This window comes from Astatotilapia calliptera, chromosome 20, assembly GCF_900246225.1.
Source record: "Astatotilapia calliptera chromosome 20, fAstCal1.2, whole genome shotgun sequence".
NCBI classification, from domain to species: Eukaryota; Metazoa; Chordata; class Actinopteri; order Cichliformes; family Cichlidae; genus Astatotilapia; species Astatotilapia calliptera.
In genome coordinates, this window is record NC_039321.1 from 6,969,556 (window position 1) to 6,985,632 (window position 16,077).

Here is a 16,077-nt window from a genome sequence, read left to right on the forward strand (position 1 = left end):
ATTTTTGAAAATCTAGCACAAAAGAAAATCAGATCACATCATGTTCCTGCATCATGTCCCACATAGCCTTGTTACATACAAGCAACAGAAATTCAACAAGTTGCATTCATTAAAAAATCTGCAAGAGACAAACTAACTCTGCAGGATTAAAATATACCCAGTACCTAACTTTTGACTGCATTTGCCTGATTTCAACTTGCACTGTTTTTACTTTGATGCACTGGTACTTCATCTCTGAGTATGTCTAAGTATCTTTCAGCACTGCACTGGAGGGGGAAATGACCCTGATTCCCCTCCCCATCTGACCGGCTCTTGACTCTGTTGGAAGCACAGGACCAGGTTTGCTCTTGACTCTGTTGGAAGCACAGGACCAGGTTTAGATGTGGGTGTAGAAAATTCCTTACTTATTTATGTAACCTTTGGAGGACCCCTGTCAGGGGCTTTGGCATAGTCTGTGTGGAAACCTTCAGTTTCCTCTGATCCAGGGATCCCCTACACAATCAGACAGTCTATTCGATCATTTACCTGATTGCTGTAGTGAACGTTTGCTGCTTTTCCTTCTCTTATAAGAAAATTAAACTATTTCAGACCAGTAATCAGCTAATCGGAACATAAATGGGAAGGAGCTCATTCATTATGGAAATCAGTACAGATGATGCCAGGCTCTTGATTAATTCTCGAAAGCTTCGCAGTATTTCCCCTAAAAATATTTAATTGCTTCAGGGGCGGGATAATGATATCTTAGATGTCAAATGGATGCTAATGAATTGAAAACTGGCGCTGTGAGCTCAGATATCAGGAGCTTCAGAGTCAGCCCATGTGACAACTCATGTGGCTGCGTTGCTCATCGTTATCATCGTGCTTACTGTAAGAAACGATGCTGGAAAAAAATGCGCACAGTCTGAATGACGCTCCAAACTGGGATTGTAATCTAGCATGTACCAAATAAAAGTGCTGATCACTGTGACAAACCAGCGTGGCGCATTTTAATCTGAGAAAACACATGTTAAGATTTAGGGGGGGAAACACCAGCAAATATGGATAGAATTAATACGTTCAACAGTTCAAGGAGACATTTAGGATACTGAGTTCTCTGCTCTCACCTAAACCGGGGGGAATCTTTAATGCAGTCCTCAAAATCCACCGTCATCTTGGACTGGATTGGAGTTTTCCACGAGGTTAAAACACGGATTTCATCTCCTGGGAGGATTAAAGTAGAGATGCAAGTTAGTCCACAGCGATCCTGTCTGCGTCTCCTGCTCCTGCAGCAGACCGTAGCTCGCTGACTCGCTCAGTCCTGCTCTGCTGATCCTGAGCCGCTTCACTCAGTACTAAACCCGTTGATGCCTTCAGTGGCTCCTCACAAACTCGGATTTTAGAGCTTCAAGGTGCTGAAAAACACAGTCACGCGGTTTTCATATAGAACGAGTGCTTTAATTTAAACTTGGGGTACTACTTAAATATAAAATATTATTATTATTATTATTATTATTATTATTATCAAATATAATAATAATAAGAATAATTAGTAAAATTAGTAGTTGTAGAAGCGGAGGGAATGTTTCAACCAACATTGAAAGGAGGAAGGGCAATGATTTGTTCTTATCTCCTAATTTTGATTTGCTTACATACAACTGGCAACAAAAAAATGAACAAAAAAATATCTTTTCTTCAGTTTCAGTTGTTTTCAGTGGCAGAAATAGGCTTCCATAAATTGCTAATTGTGGAAATTATAAGTCATCATTCTCATGCAAGTCATATCTGGTAACCACTATGCATATTTATTGAATTATATTTATATTATTATCTTAAATTCAGAAAGTCACATGAATCCAAACAGATAAATGTAGCAGATTCAAAAGTGAAATATTTGCTGATAGAAGAAATTTAAAAAATTAAAATAAAGAAATTCAAATGTAATCACATGGTGCAGCACTAGAGGAAATGCACAGTACTTTCCACCACTGTGAATAGTTGCAGCTTTTAATTATTTTTCAGATTTTCTGTAATCTAAAAATAAAATTCTATGTAAATGAGAACTTATAGCTACAGAGGTGAGACTGACTCAGCATCACCGATCATATTGTTACAGCATCATATTCATGTAACAATGAATTCTTTTACTTGGTCTTCTCACTTTAGGTAACATAAAGTCCTGTAGTGCAAAATTCTTTATTAGGTTTTAGTAGCAATATTTGCTGCTAAGCTCAGTTTTCACAAAAATTCAGTATCAGTTCAATTGCAAACTGTTGATGCAGTAAAATATCTACACAGAACTGTTTTCCATGAAAGAAGAAGCCTCAAGGCTATTAGGTCTGAACACCATGCAATAGCTCTGAAGTTCATCATATCACAGTCAGAGGTTTATAGTAGATAGTAACAACACTGTTAATTTAAGGAAGTAGCATTACCAAAATGTAGGTACAAATTTTTATGTAACGCAAAATAATGGTTTCATGACTGAAAAAAATAACCACCAGAGTTTTGTAGAGAATAACAGATTGTCTAAGGAGATGTACCCAATTTCCAAGTATATGTTTTTCTTTTCTTTCTTTCTTTCTTTCTTTCTTTCTTTCTTTCTTTCTTTCTTTCTTTCAATATCAAAATGTAAATGTTACAGTAAATTTGAAGTTTTGACAGCTGTACAATATTGTTTCAACAGCAATTCGTAACAGCTTTACTATGTTCGGTGTAACTTGAAAGCAACATCGCTGACGTCACATTCCAACTTGAATTGAATGAACTAGACAACAATACACCGGCCAAAAAGATTGCAACATTTTCATTATATTTATATTAAAATTTAACAAAAAAGGAAAAACGGAAAAAAAAGAAACATTGAAATATGTAGGTAACTGTAGTACCTAATAACAATGATAATGTTCATCTTAATCCAGTTCTTAAATTTCCACAAAATCCCAAATGTTGGGATACTTTTAAACACTATCTAACAAAACTAGCTTAAATAAAGCAAAATAGAACATGAGAAAACAAAATAGCTTAAAAAAAAATTAAAACAATTACAAAAAAGAAAGGAGTTAATTTTTTAAAAACAATCTTTAATTAAATAATTACAAATATAAAGTAAAATGTATTCAAACAGGAGTTCAGTAATTCAAATCTAAAGAAAATATGATAAAGATAAACATAAGTTAAAAATACATAATAATAATAATAATAATAATGATGATGATGATGATAATAATGATGGTAATAAAGAGCTCAGTAAGTAAAAAATATAAATAACATAAACTAAAAATAAAAAACATACATAGTGAAGTAAAATAGATCATTAAATAATAAAGGAAAATAAAACAGAACATATCTGCGTTACTAACTGTAGTGCAGAAAAAGTGCACAGCAAATGTTAGATGACATTACAGTGGATATTACAGTGCAATGGAATGTAAAGTCTTGTGGCCAGTGCAATAAATAAAAATAAAAGAAGATTTTTTAAAAACTGATAGTCCTGTGTTATATGTATATTCATCAGAGAATTGGGATGAAAGTATTTTTATATTCTCTGGTGAGCAGATGGTGAATAAGCAAACGCCCACAGTAGGTTTGGTTATAATTTTTCTTAACTTCCACACTTTTGATGAATTATGGTTTGTTTTCATATCAACTAATCATATTTTGTCAAAGCTGCAAAATCTATATCATGTAAATTCAAAAGAGCACTTTACAATGGCCTTTAATCCTGTATCCCACAACTTCGTTTTTCCCATGCAGCTCTTAAATGACTCTCTGTTAAGTACTTCCACTTCCTAAGCAAGCCTATTATAAATGCACAGGAAATGGGAAAGCTTGGAGAAAGAGCGCCTGTTTGGGATTTCTCTGCAGGTTTTCACTAAGCACCATTGTTCCTCCTATCCTGGCTTTAAAAAGGCTGCCGCTCAGGCCATGAATGGAGATGATCTCACTCTTGGGAAGAAATGGCATCATCTTTTAGCAGGAATGGCAGAGACATCAGCCTTTGAAAAATATTTAATACTTTCATTGGCTGGTCTTCAAGCACTTTGGTTCAGAATGAAATACTACTGTATGCATTGCCATGAACTTCAGAACAGACATTTATATTCTCCATATAAAGAATCCTACTGCTTTTGGCAGTCCACTGCCTATTCATGTGTTATAATCATGACATTACCATTTTTATTGATTGAGTAAATCACATGCATGAAGCCCCCACCCCCCACCCCCAAACAAAGAATATATATATATATATATATATACATACATATATATATGATGGTCCTTGACTTTCCAGCTAGAAGCATGTGTTTCCATTTATCTTGTGGAAAATCTGCTCTATAAAAACTATGTAAAGATGTAACAATAGTCACATTCCCCACACTGACTGGTGACTCTTTGACTTTTTGTTTAGTAAGACAAGTAATTAATTGAATGAACTTTTACCTCAAATTTTTCTCATCATTGGACTGGTACCACAGTTTTAAAGATATTCGTGGTCATCTCAACAGGTGATCCAGGTGATATATATAAAAATATGTATTTTTTTTGCCCCCCCCCCCCCCCTTTTTTTTTCTTTGCCCTTCATCACTATTCCTCTTCCCCGCTGTCTTTGTTTCCCTCCCTCCCCCCGTCATGTCTGTCCCGTCTGTAACAACTGAAAATAAAATAAAATAAATAAATTTAAAAAATAGATAAAAAAACTAGTTTGTCCAATATTTTAAAAAATAGATATCTAAAAGGACATTTAGCTGCACGTCACATAGCAGGAACATGCATTTAGCCATGTAGACATAGTCAAGATGACCTGCTGAGGTCTGAACTGAGCATCAGAATGGGGAAGAAAGGTGATTTGAGTGCCTTTGAACATGGCATTGTTGTTGTTTCTTTTGCCTTGTAAATTTTGAATTTTTACTTTTTATGTAAAGCTTACTTCGTCCATCATGCTTATGAATATGATTATTGATTTTATCTTCTACTTCAGCTTGAGTAACGAAGATTTCATGGTTCACGAAAGTCCTCATCAACTTTGTCTCAGTTTTCTCAGTCTTTGCCTTACCCCCGAGCTCCTTTTACTAATCTGAGATCAAAGCACTCCCCTCCTTCTGAAGCTGTTGAGTCAGCAGTTGGCTGATCCCAAAATGCAGACTGCTGGAGAAACTTAACAGCAAACTTGGTAGCACACATATTTTCTAGACTGTTCTGGGTTTTATTATAACATCACACGATCTTGGTAGGTGATGCATATGAGCACAGGCTTTCCTTTGAAAAAGTGTGATGAAGTAATAAGTACAAATTTAGGAAAATATGCTTATTAAAGTTCTGTACTAGCTGGATGAGAGGATATCCCTATTAAATGTTATTAAATATTAAGTAATAGCAGCAGGTGCTTAGCCTCAGCTCAGTTTCCTTAAGGTCAAACACAGAAAACAAACTGAGCACGTATGAGGGATTTTGTATGGGAATCAAAAATGCACCTAGATGGTAGCAGTTGGTTGGTTTCTCTCTTAGTGCCACCATGAAGTTCAGATTTTGTTAAGGTTCATCACTGAAATTAATTAAAATGTTCACGCTGCACCATTATTAGATTCAATTTTAAATTTGTTGTGTATTTTACAATAGCTTATACAATAAATTAAATAATGAACATTATGATGACCATGATAACTCAGACTCTAAGTTTTTATATTTACATTTTTTAAAGCTTTTTCATGTTTAGTACATATACTTTTGTGCAACCAAGTGCAACCACAATTGTGTGTTGCACTCGAGGCTAAGTTATCTTCTTTGGTTTCTTAGTGTTTTAGCTCATTAGCTAGGTAGTATGAGTAAATGTACACCACTAAAGAATGTATTTATTTATTTATTTTGTTGTCCATTGGTGAAATATTTGATTAGGTACCCAAAAATTTCAACTTACTGAGAAGTAACTCAAAAATTAAAGATACATGACAAGTTAAAATTTTGACATAAACTAGCAGAGATTTTGAGATTTTCAGTACCTTTTTTAAGTAGTAGAAACAAACATCCATACATCTACTACCATCATCAAGACAAACTTATTTAGATTATCTATAGAATACTAACCTACATTGGACATTAATTGTGACTACCTGCTAAATATTAACATGCTAGGACGTTTATGTTAGCAAACCATGTTTTCTAAGATATAACCTTGTATTGAAACAGTGGTTGGGAGACTGTTTTCTATATCTTTACACTAAAGCTCAATACCTATCAGTACTTAATTCTAATTTTAGATATTAAACAACTTAGACATCTTCTTATGGTGCAACCTCAAAATCAAAGGCTAATTTCGCATATGCTAATTAACAAATTTATCCTCACTCACTGAACTTTAGCAATGAGCACAGTGATATTATCTTAAATATTTATATATTGTTTTAGTTAGCATGCTAACTTGGTCAGAAGCTGTCCTGAATTAAAAATGAATTCATATTAAAGGGGAAAAAACGAATAGAAATCAGTAAAAGTGATAATGGCATGGTCTTCAGAACTGACAGTTTGCTAACCAAGCATGCTAACATTAGCTGACTTAGCACACCACTGTTTTTATATAAATATAGTGACTTCAGGTTCCAAAGAAACTCTAACATAGTGACTGTGCAGAAATGTTGCTTATGTCCCTGTTTTATATAGAGTTGAAGAATTTGTCATCATATTTTCTCATCATTATTTCTTTGTGCAATGCACCAGTACCACTGGCATCAAAGTATGCCAAGAGCATGATGCTACTGCCACCATGTCTGACAGCTGGTAAAGTGTCCTTAGGTTTGAAACCTCCAACATTATTCCTCCAAGCATGCTTCTTGTCTGGGCCAGATAGCTCAGTCTTGTTCTCACTGTAAAGCTTTACTACGGAAAGTACTTGGCACAAATTTAGTTGTCCTTAAAGGTGTTGATTTTGGCCTAACTTTTTGGTCAGACCTTGGCAAAGTGGTGACACATCTCGATGTTAGGATCTGCATGTGGCAGGGCGTGGTCTGTGGCGCCACTGTGGGGAGGCTGACACACCTGAGCGGCATCAACAATTACGCCTCACCTGCATTTAAGAAGATTGAACACGGAGTCCTGTTGCTGTTGTTGTTGTTGGTGTGTGACTGACAGCTGAAAAACTGTGGCCAAGTACTGTTGAAACAGCAACCAAACCGATCTGAATAAGCTATAATCTTATGAAACCTTCATAACCCAAAAAAACAAGAGCAATAAAACCTCTAAAACCTTTAAAATAGGGCAAAGGCACCAAATTTTGCCCCGCAGTTGTCCAAGCTATTTTCATCAGACGTGACTCTCTTCATGTTTTTTTCTGTCCCACTGAAACTACATGGTTCTAACCATTATTTTCCACAGGTCTTGTTAGCCCCAGATAAAATGAGCAGGGACAACACCAGGATGCCCGCAGCGGTGAGCTTTCAATGGCTGTACCTTTATATTTTAATTAGAGTTATGAAAGTGGTATTGACCTTAATCTAAGATAAGTGCATTTTCCAAAATGTCAAACTCTTCTTTTATGATTTGGATGATGAGATTTATGGGCAGATTACAAGCCATCATATCAGTAGTAGACTCTTCATGTTTCATCTCCCGTTGCCAACTCTGTGTGGCATGTACCAGGAGCAGGGATGAGTCCTGCCTCTGTGCAGGGAGGCAGGGAGCCGTCGGCTCCCATTTTTGCTTCCATCGCAGACTCGCTCTTTGCAGACATAAGCACCACTGCGGCATCTCCAGGAGAGACATGTGGGTCTCTGGGATGCTGACCTACTTTTTCTCCCCTTTTTTGGTCTGCTGGAGAGAGTCTCTCTGCTGAGCACACAGCTTGTAACACTACAGATGAGACATGCACAAATGCCGCATGGATGTTTTGTATTATGCATGCATATCTTCTCAGCGCACTTACTTAAAATTTTAAATTCATTTTAATCTTGCACTAGAAATGCTGTGCTCATACTAATTGCGTACTGGCATGATGTATAATACAGTATTTGTGTGTTACTGTCATCTGGCTTCTTTATCCAGCGTAAAAAGAAAGAGGTTAAAACTGAAATTTTGCAGTTTGATATTTTAGGCAAAATGTCGACATTTTCTTCAAATTAGACATAAAGATTGATAGTATGCTTACATTTGTATGTTGAAAAAAAGCCAGAAAATATGATAAAAAAAAATCAGTGGCTGCCCCTGAAATATTACCCAGAGAGCCAATCAGCAGCTGAATTGTAAAACATGTTATTGTGGTGGTGAGTTCTGCTGTATTTTTGACCTTTCCGTAAGTCATCGTATGTATTGTGAATTATCGTGGCATTTTTTTAGTGTTGTCATCAGATGAGCACAGACATAGATTGTGTTAACGCTCAGGATCGAGCTTTTAATAAAGCTGTGAAACTAAAACCTTGGAGGAAAATACAACCCTCTTAAGTCTCATTTAACGCAATGTCAGCAAAACCTTTTAGGCATGTTTTTATCTGACTTGACAGGTGATTTCATATATACAGTTGTTATGTCCCAGTGAGCACTGAACTTACAGGGAAGGCAGATATGTGACATATGACCTTTGTGAGTTTGAGGTGCTCTTTGCCAGAAGCTGTTTACAGTCACTCTGAGATCACTGCTGAGTTATTTAACAGTCCTGCCAATGCACATTAACCCGGGAACTTGACATCTCATCCCGAGTGCTTCTCTCTGTCACCTCTAGCTGTGAGACACCTCCCTGCATGTGTTCAAATCCATCGCTGTTGTTCAGGTAAAATACCACGGAAGATATTCTGAATTTTCTTTATATTTAGACTGTTCTCTATTAAGTTCACGATGACCTATAAATGTGGATCATTTACAACCCACTCAAGAATTATATTACAAATTTGTGGACACGAACAGGACAAAGCCAAAGATTCGTCTACGACACTCTTCAATGCAGCACATTGGGCAAATATAGATACTAAATATGAATAGATATAAAATACAATGAAGTCCAACAATGTTCAAGATAAACCCTGATTACATTGTGATGTTTCTGTACTTAAAGGCCACTTTAAATTTAGTCTTATTCCTATTCACGGCATGGTCTACAGCTTTTGTTGGGTCATTTTGAGCTTTCTGTTGGGACTGCTTAGTTCATAGTTCTAGTTTCTCTAGACTCTGTTTAGATTTAACTTCATGCTACTTCTGTAAACCAGTTGTAGGGGGATGCGAATTAGTCACTTGATTCGTTGATGTTTCTTAACATACTCCAGAGAACATTAAAAATGAACTAAAGCTATCACAAGACCGATTAAAAAAATCGGTAAGACTCTCTACATAAAAAGATGTTTATGAATTGTTTTAAAGTGGACATGAAAAACTACATTACTAATCTCTGACTCTCTTCCACAGCATGTCTTTATCCTGTCATCCTTCTCTCACCCCAACTGGTCAGGCAGATGGCCCCGCCCCTCTCTGAGCCTGGTTCTGCCGGAGGTTTCTTCCTGTCAAAAAGGAGTTTTTCCTTCCCACTGTCGCAAAAGTGCTTGCTCATTAGGGGTCATATGATTTTTGGGTTATTCTCTGTATGTATTATTGTAGGGTCTACCTTACAATACAAAGTGCCTTGAGGTGACTTTTGTTGTGATTTGGCGCTATATAAATAAAACTGAATTGAACTGAATGTACTAATGACTAATTTACACCACGGAGCTCAGCTCTCAAAAACTGATATGGATGTGATACTGTTCATGTTGCTGGATTTAGGAAATAAGTGCTTAAAATTAAAGTTTTAAGAACATGTTTAGCTCCATCTTCTGTCAGGACAGAACATGACATCGTGGGTTGGTTGTGGTCAGTAGACTTATATTAGTTTATGTTAGCTGACTAGTAACAGAAAATAAGGACACTAAAACTAAAAATCACTCTAAGGGGATCACTTTTGTATTCAATTCAATTCAATTTTATTTATATAGTGCCAAATCACAACAACAGTCACCTCAATGCGCTTTATATTGTACAGTAGATCCTACAATAATAGATACAGAGAAAAACCCACCAATTATATGACCACCAATGAGCAAGCACTTTGGCAACAGTGGGAAGGAAAAACTCCCTTTTAACAGGAAGAAACCTCCGGCTCAGGCAGAACCATCTGCTGTGACCAGTTGGGGTGATATAACCAAAGTTGAAATGGGGTGGTACATTCCTGTAATACCAATATATATCATAAGATGGTGCAGTGAGTCAAAGTAACCTTTATTTAACCACATACATGATTAAGAGCAGTTTGGGTATAGGTTCAAAATTAAATATTAGAAGTTAAAAGAACAGCAGCAAACACCTGGAAACAGTTAAATACACCCACTGGTAAAACACTGCCTTCTGCTGGTGAAGGTTTGAGTGGCGTTTTGCAGAGGGCGATTACAAAAAGTACCTTTAAGATCATAGCATACTCAAAAACAGAGTTTCAGTGAGTAATTAGACGATTTGACCTTGGTTCTATTGCATGTTAATCGTCTTAGGGTAAGCCTAATTGCTTAAGGAATCGCAGGCTTTACAGTGCAAAGCCCTTTAGTTCTGCAGCTTTTCATCTACTGCAGTCTGTTGTTCCTGTCAGTGATTCCCCGTGAGGGAGAGAGTGACAGGATATCATTACAAGAGGAGAAGGTGAGTGTTGGGTCAGGGATGGAACTTTAAACAAAGGAAAATACTCTTCAGGAAGTCTGTTTCACTGAGTCAGCTGGACTTAAGTCAGGTATTCCGAGCAATCCACATCATCACCACAAAGTATGAGGCCATCAGGGACTGGGTCATCCAGAGTCACACGGGTCAAACACTGTCATATACGTCATCTCAGCAGAAAAGCTGACCTCTTTAGAAAAAATAATTATTGCACTAGAGCTTGGGTCACTAGGTAGCCATTTCATGTTTTCCCTGTGCCCATATGGTTCCTCTTCAGGTCTTCCTGTTTCCTACCACAATACGAAGACATGCAAATCATGTTAATAAGATGTGCACATGCACAGTTATGTCTCTCTACGTTGGTCCTATGATGGGCCAACAATCTGTCCCTACACCTTACTTCACCCCAAAGCCAGCTGAGAGGCAACTTGGTCATCTGATCATAGAATCAACAGTCTTATTTTAAATCCAGAGGTGAACATTTTTTCTTGTGCTAGACTTGTGTAGAATCATTGAATTAAAGCTAAAAGTCTTGATTGCTGAGATCCACTGTGGTGCTCTACAGAGGCAGTATTACAGAAATTATGTTATTAAAAGCCTCAAAGCCTAGCCGCTGTTTTAAAGTGTCCTTTTGATTTTGAATTGCTGTATGCCACTAAACTTTCTTCAACTTATCAGCATAAAATCAGAAATCCTATTGTTCAATCCCACAAACCGTATTAATATCACTGAGAGTTCTCTTGGCCCCTTGTCTACTAATGCAAAGCTCATTGCCAAAAACACAGGAGTTCAATTTGGTTAACTTTGAACCACAATAAATACATTAATAAAACCAATGTTTTCAAACTCAAAACTAGAGAAAGTCATTCCAACATTTATTTTCTCAAGACCTAATTACAGCAGCTCCCTCGTCTTTGGCATGAATGAAAAATCTCTCTCTCCTCCATCTGGTTCAGAAAGCAGCAGCTCAGCTGCAAACTGATTTTTGGAGACAGTGTCACATTTAGGCCCTTCTGGCAAAAGTCAAGACCATGTTTTTGCTATCAGAGACCCTTCACTTTTAAACAAACTGCCCGAGGAGATTAGGTATGGAAATTAAATAAACTCCTTTAAATCACCTCTTAAAAGACACTTTTAAAGACTTGCTTTGATGTGGTTCCACATGTTTTACTTGGGAAGGGGATGAAGCAGCATGAAGCTCAGATAATGGATGAAGTGGACAGTTTTCAGTGATTTCAACAGTAGGTTTCAAGTTTCAGGTTCTGTTTTAAGTAGCAAATTTTAAAACAACAGACGTTAGACCAAATTGCTTTATAGGTACACTCTCATGCAAACTAAAATGAGGAACAATAAATCCTTAAAATCTATTTAAAACTTCACACATTTCCAGGAATAAAGAAGTTCTTAATCTATAAAGAAGATTTAGAACCGTACAAGGTTGACCCTACAGTAACACATACAGGGAACAACCTAAAAATCATATGACCCCCTATGAGCAAGCACTTTGGCGACAGTGGGAAGTAAAAACTCCCTTTTAACAGGAAGAAACCTCCAGCAGAACCAGGCTCAGGGAGGGGTGGGGCCATCTGCCACGACCTGTTGGGGTGAGAAAAGGATGACAGGACTAAAGACATGCTGGCTTATCACAGCACACAGCTGCAACATGTACACAATGGTCTACAAAACATAATTAAATAGCACCATACCTCTGCTCAGGTGGTCAGTGCCTCACCTCGCAAGAGCTGTAGTGGGTTGTGACATCTCCTCCAGACCTCAAAAAGCGGAAACTGCATTTGTAGGTCATGACATCACTTCCAACCAGCTGCATAAGTTTGTGGATTTATCACCAAATACCTACGGTAGGTAGTGGCATCATCTCAAGACAAAGTGCTGTGTCAGTTTGGGCATCATCTCCAGACAGAGGCCACTGCTGCAAGAGATTGTGGCATTTCCCTCTAACAGAGACAGCTACTGTGGTGGGTCATTGCATCACCTCCAAACACCAGTAGGTTGTGGTATTATCACCAAATAGCTGTGGCAGGTTGGGCATCAATTCTGGACAGAGGCAGCTGCAGCAACAGATCATGGCATCGCCCCAAACAGCACTAGCTGGTCATGACATCTCCCCAAAACAGAGACAGCTGCTGCGGGAGTTTGTGGTATCACTGCAAACAGCCAATGCAGGTCTTGGCATCATCCTCAAACCACAGCATGCACCAAAAATGATTGAGGGCTGTCCTCTAAGTGCCACAGTCAGCTGCCGCTGCCACTTTTTGACCCCATCTTTGCTCCTGCAAAGCTCTGTGTAAGACAAACACACAACCATGGTGGTCCCTCAAGGCAGTCAAATAGAAGGTTCTCCAAGTCTCTAACTACATTTCCATGGTCTGAATTGAGTTGCTGTGCAAAATAAAGGAGGTCAAATATCTCCGGGTCTTGTTCACAAGTAAAGTGACATTGATGTGTGGATAAGTGCAGCGTCAGCAGTAAAGCGGAAGGCAAAGCTTTCCAGCTGCCGTCCTTGTTCCAACACTCATATAGTCACGAGCTTTGGGAGAAAGAATGCAGACACCAAGCGCCAAAATAAGCTTCCTCTTCAGGGTGGCCCTAAGAGACTCTATGACGAGCAGAGTTATTTCTCCTTTTTGCTGAACACTGTCAGTTCATGCCTCTTGGTTGCTTTCCATTGGAACTTGATCCTTCCAAATGGTCAGATACCTGAGGGTAGACCCAGAAGATAATGAAGAAATACTACATCTCCAAGGATGTCTTAGCCTAGATATTTAGAATAAAATGTATGAATATGGATTTGATGTTATGAGAGCTTTAGAGGCGCTGCTAGTTGGATTTTGTTACCTTTTAAGAAAACTGTTTCATGAATAATGCATGTAGCTGCTCCCCAACGAGCCAAAGGTGCTTATCTAATAAGGTTATACAAACAAACAAAATGAGTGCTTTTCTGTGTACATTTTGTCTAACACACCTCATGACATCTCGGTCAGTATATTTTGCCCATTTCATCAGTTCTGCTCAGCAAACACGCCTGAACAATGTTTTTGTTTTTCCCTGCTCGTTGTTTTGGGGGGGAAAGTAGGGCAAGAAATGCTGCAGGCTCATATAAGTCCCCGGCCTTTGAACACACACACTCACACACACACGGATCAAACGAACACGGATACATGAGCTCTAATAACTTCACTCTGATATCGTCACAGTGGAATGAAGTAAAGGGATGGCTAAGCAGGTTATGTTAGTGGAATGATTTAATTTTTTTCTTCCATCTCTGTGACTGTTTTCACGTATTCTGCTCTGAGGACATCAAAGGATGGATTTAATATCAAATGACCACATGGGTGTGAGTGTGTCTGCAAGATTTTGAGGAGACAGGGAGGCTGGTGTTGCTAGGTGATGGCTTGGCGCTACTGAGGGAGGCGGGATGAGACATGATCAGAGGAAATTCTTGCTATTGAAGTCTGAGCCTCTGACTCTCCAACACCTCTGCTGGCTGAGGTCCACCTGACTGATGTGCCCATGAGGTGCTCTTAAGAGCAGACAAGATGCACTTTATTTATCCAAAAGTCAGGTAATTCCTTTGTCACAGTAGTTAAAAATGAACCATAATATGAATTTAAATACAAACTTTGAGTAATAATAAATGCAAGAAAGAAAAAAAAAGCACAATTTATGTAATAGCTTACTAAATGTAGTGAAAACAGAATAGCAAATATAAAATGAAATTAAAATTGTGCTTTTTTTTCCAGGTCAATTAAGAAAAAAAACTAAACCTCGGACGTGTTGAATGATTTAAATTTACATACATTAGCATTAAAACAGCCCGTGAGTTCAGGTCTAAGACAAGTGGTTTCAGGTAATCAATCGAAGCCAGCTTTCCTCTGATTGGCTGTTCCTTGCAAACAGAAGGTTGGTACAGAAAGTGGGTGGAGCCTCTTTTTTCACAGTGAGAGCTGCGTGCCTTAAATGGGATCCACTCTTAGTGACGTCCCGCAAATCTAAGAGTAGGTTTAAAAGAAAAAAAGGACTAATGGCATTCATAAGTGCAAACTCACATACATCTATCATAAGACATAACAGTTCAAACACTGAGCTGCTATGTCTGCTCCCAGATTGACACTTTGATGTGAATTTCAGATATTTTAGACTCCCAGAGACTGGCTTCAAAGTTTTTCAGTTCACAGAGTTGTTGCGTCAGACACATGAAACCTGCAGACACCACCACTGAAGGAGTCATGGAGATTACTTGTACACCCACTGACCTCGTATTTGCAATAAACAATATATGACAGGAAATAAGGAAAAGCATAATATTTTGTCTTAAATCATTAAACCATTGGCTTTTGCTTGACATCGTGAGTCAAGCTCGACCATTGGGGAATAATTTATTTATTTAATTAGAGATTCACAGTGACCAGAAGAATCCCACTGACCTTTAATATCCCATGATTTCTCCTTCAGCACCATGATTAAGTGAACTGTCAGGACCACTACATAAAGGTTACCCTCTCAGTGAATTGTAAAAATCTTGGGATGTCATGTAACTTCATAACCACAAGGGGGCATTGTTGCCTCACTGCTGCTGTAAAACTGGTTTCCTTTGAGCTTAAAAGCTGGTGAAAGAAAAGTGAGGAAATATTTTATTTTTAGCATAACTGTGGGTACATATTAATCCATGGGTGTGTTTGTAGAGTTACAGCTCTGTCTGGTATTTAACTCGGACTGATTATGTCTTTAGAGAAGACACAGAGGCAAAGAGCTGATATCTGTTGAATTTTTTTGTAAACTTTACCTCAAAAGGTTTGCACAGTTTTTCTGTGGTTATGAAGTGCCCTGTAAAATATTTGCCCTCTTCCTGATTTCTTAGGGGATTTTTTTCACACATTTGTCACACTTCCATGTGCAGATCATCAAACAAAAGCTACCTGGCTGTATCTAAAAAAGTAATTTTCTCCTAAATCTAATAATTTGTCGCCACTCTTGTAACAAGAACTGCCGTCCTGAAGCCATGAAGCAACCCCAGACCATCACACTACACATGTTTGACTGTTGCTATGACATTTTTATTAAATCATGTGTTAGTGTTAACTTTTCAGTCCACAGAATATTTTCCTATGTCTTGGGAATCATCAGGATGTTTTTTGGCATACGATGAGCCTTTATGCTCTTTTTGATCAGCAGTAATTTTCACTACTCTCCTATGGATGCCATTTTTGTTCAGCAGCTTTCTTATTGTTGAATAATGAACTTTGACCTTAAATGAGGTGAGCGAGGTCTGCAGTTCTTTAGTTGTTGTTCCGGTTTCTTTTATGACCTCATGGACAAGTAATTTTGGAAGGTCGGCCGCTCATGAGAAGGTTCACTGCCGCTCCAAGTTTTCTCCATTTGTGGATAATGGCTACTGTGGTTTGCTGGGGTCACAAACTTGGGGCA

At 37.9% G+C, this 16,077-nt stretch overlaps 1 protein-coding gene across 3 annotated transcripts in view; it reads right to left on the reverse strand.

Annotated features, from left to right (window-relative positions):
- acap3a (ArfGAP with coiled-coil, ankyrin repeat and PH domains 3a) overlaps positions 1-1,293 on the reverse strand; it is a 67,753-nt gene extending 66,460 nt beyond the window's left edge. For all 3 annotated transcript variants that reach the window (XM_026153312.1, XM_026153313.1, XM_026153311.1), the window contains exon 1: positions 1,104-1,293. In XM_026153312.1, the coding sequence (XP_026009097.1) occupies positions 1,104-1,150 (47 nt within the window). In that variant the 5' untranslated portion in view covers positions 1,151-1,293. The remainder of the gene's footprint in view (positions 1-1,103) is intronic.
- Between the last annotated feature and the right edge of the window lie 14,784 nt (positions 1,294-16,077).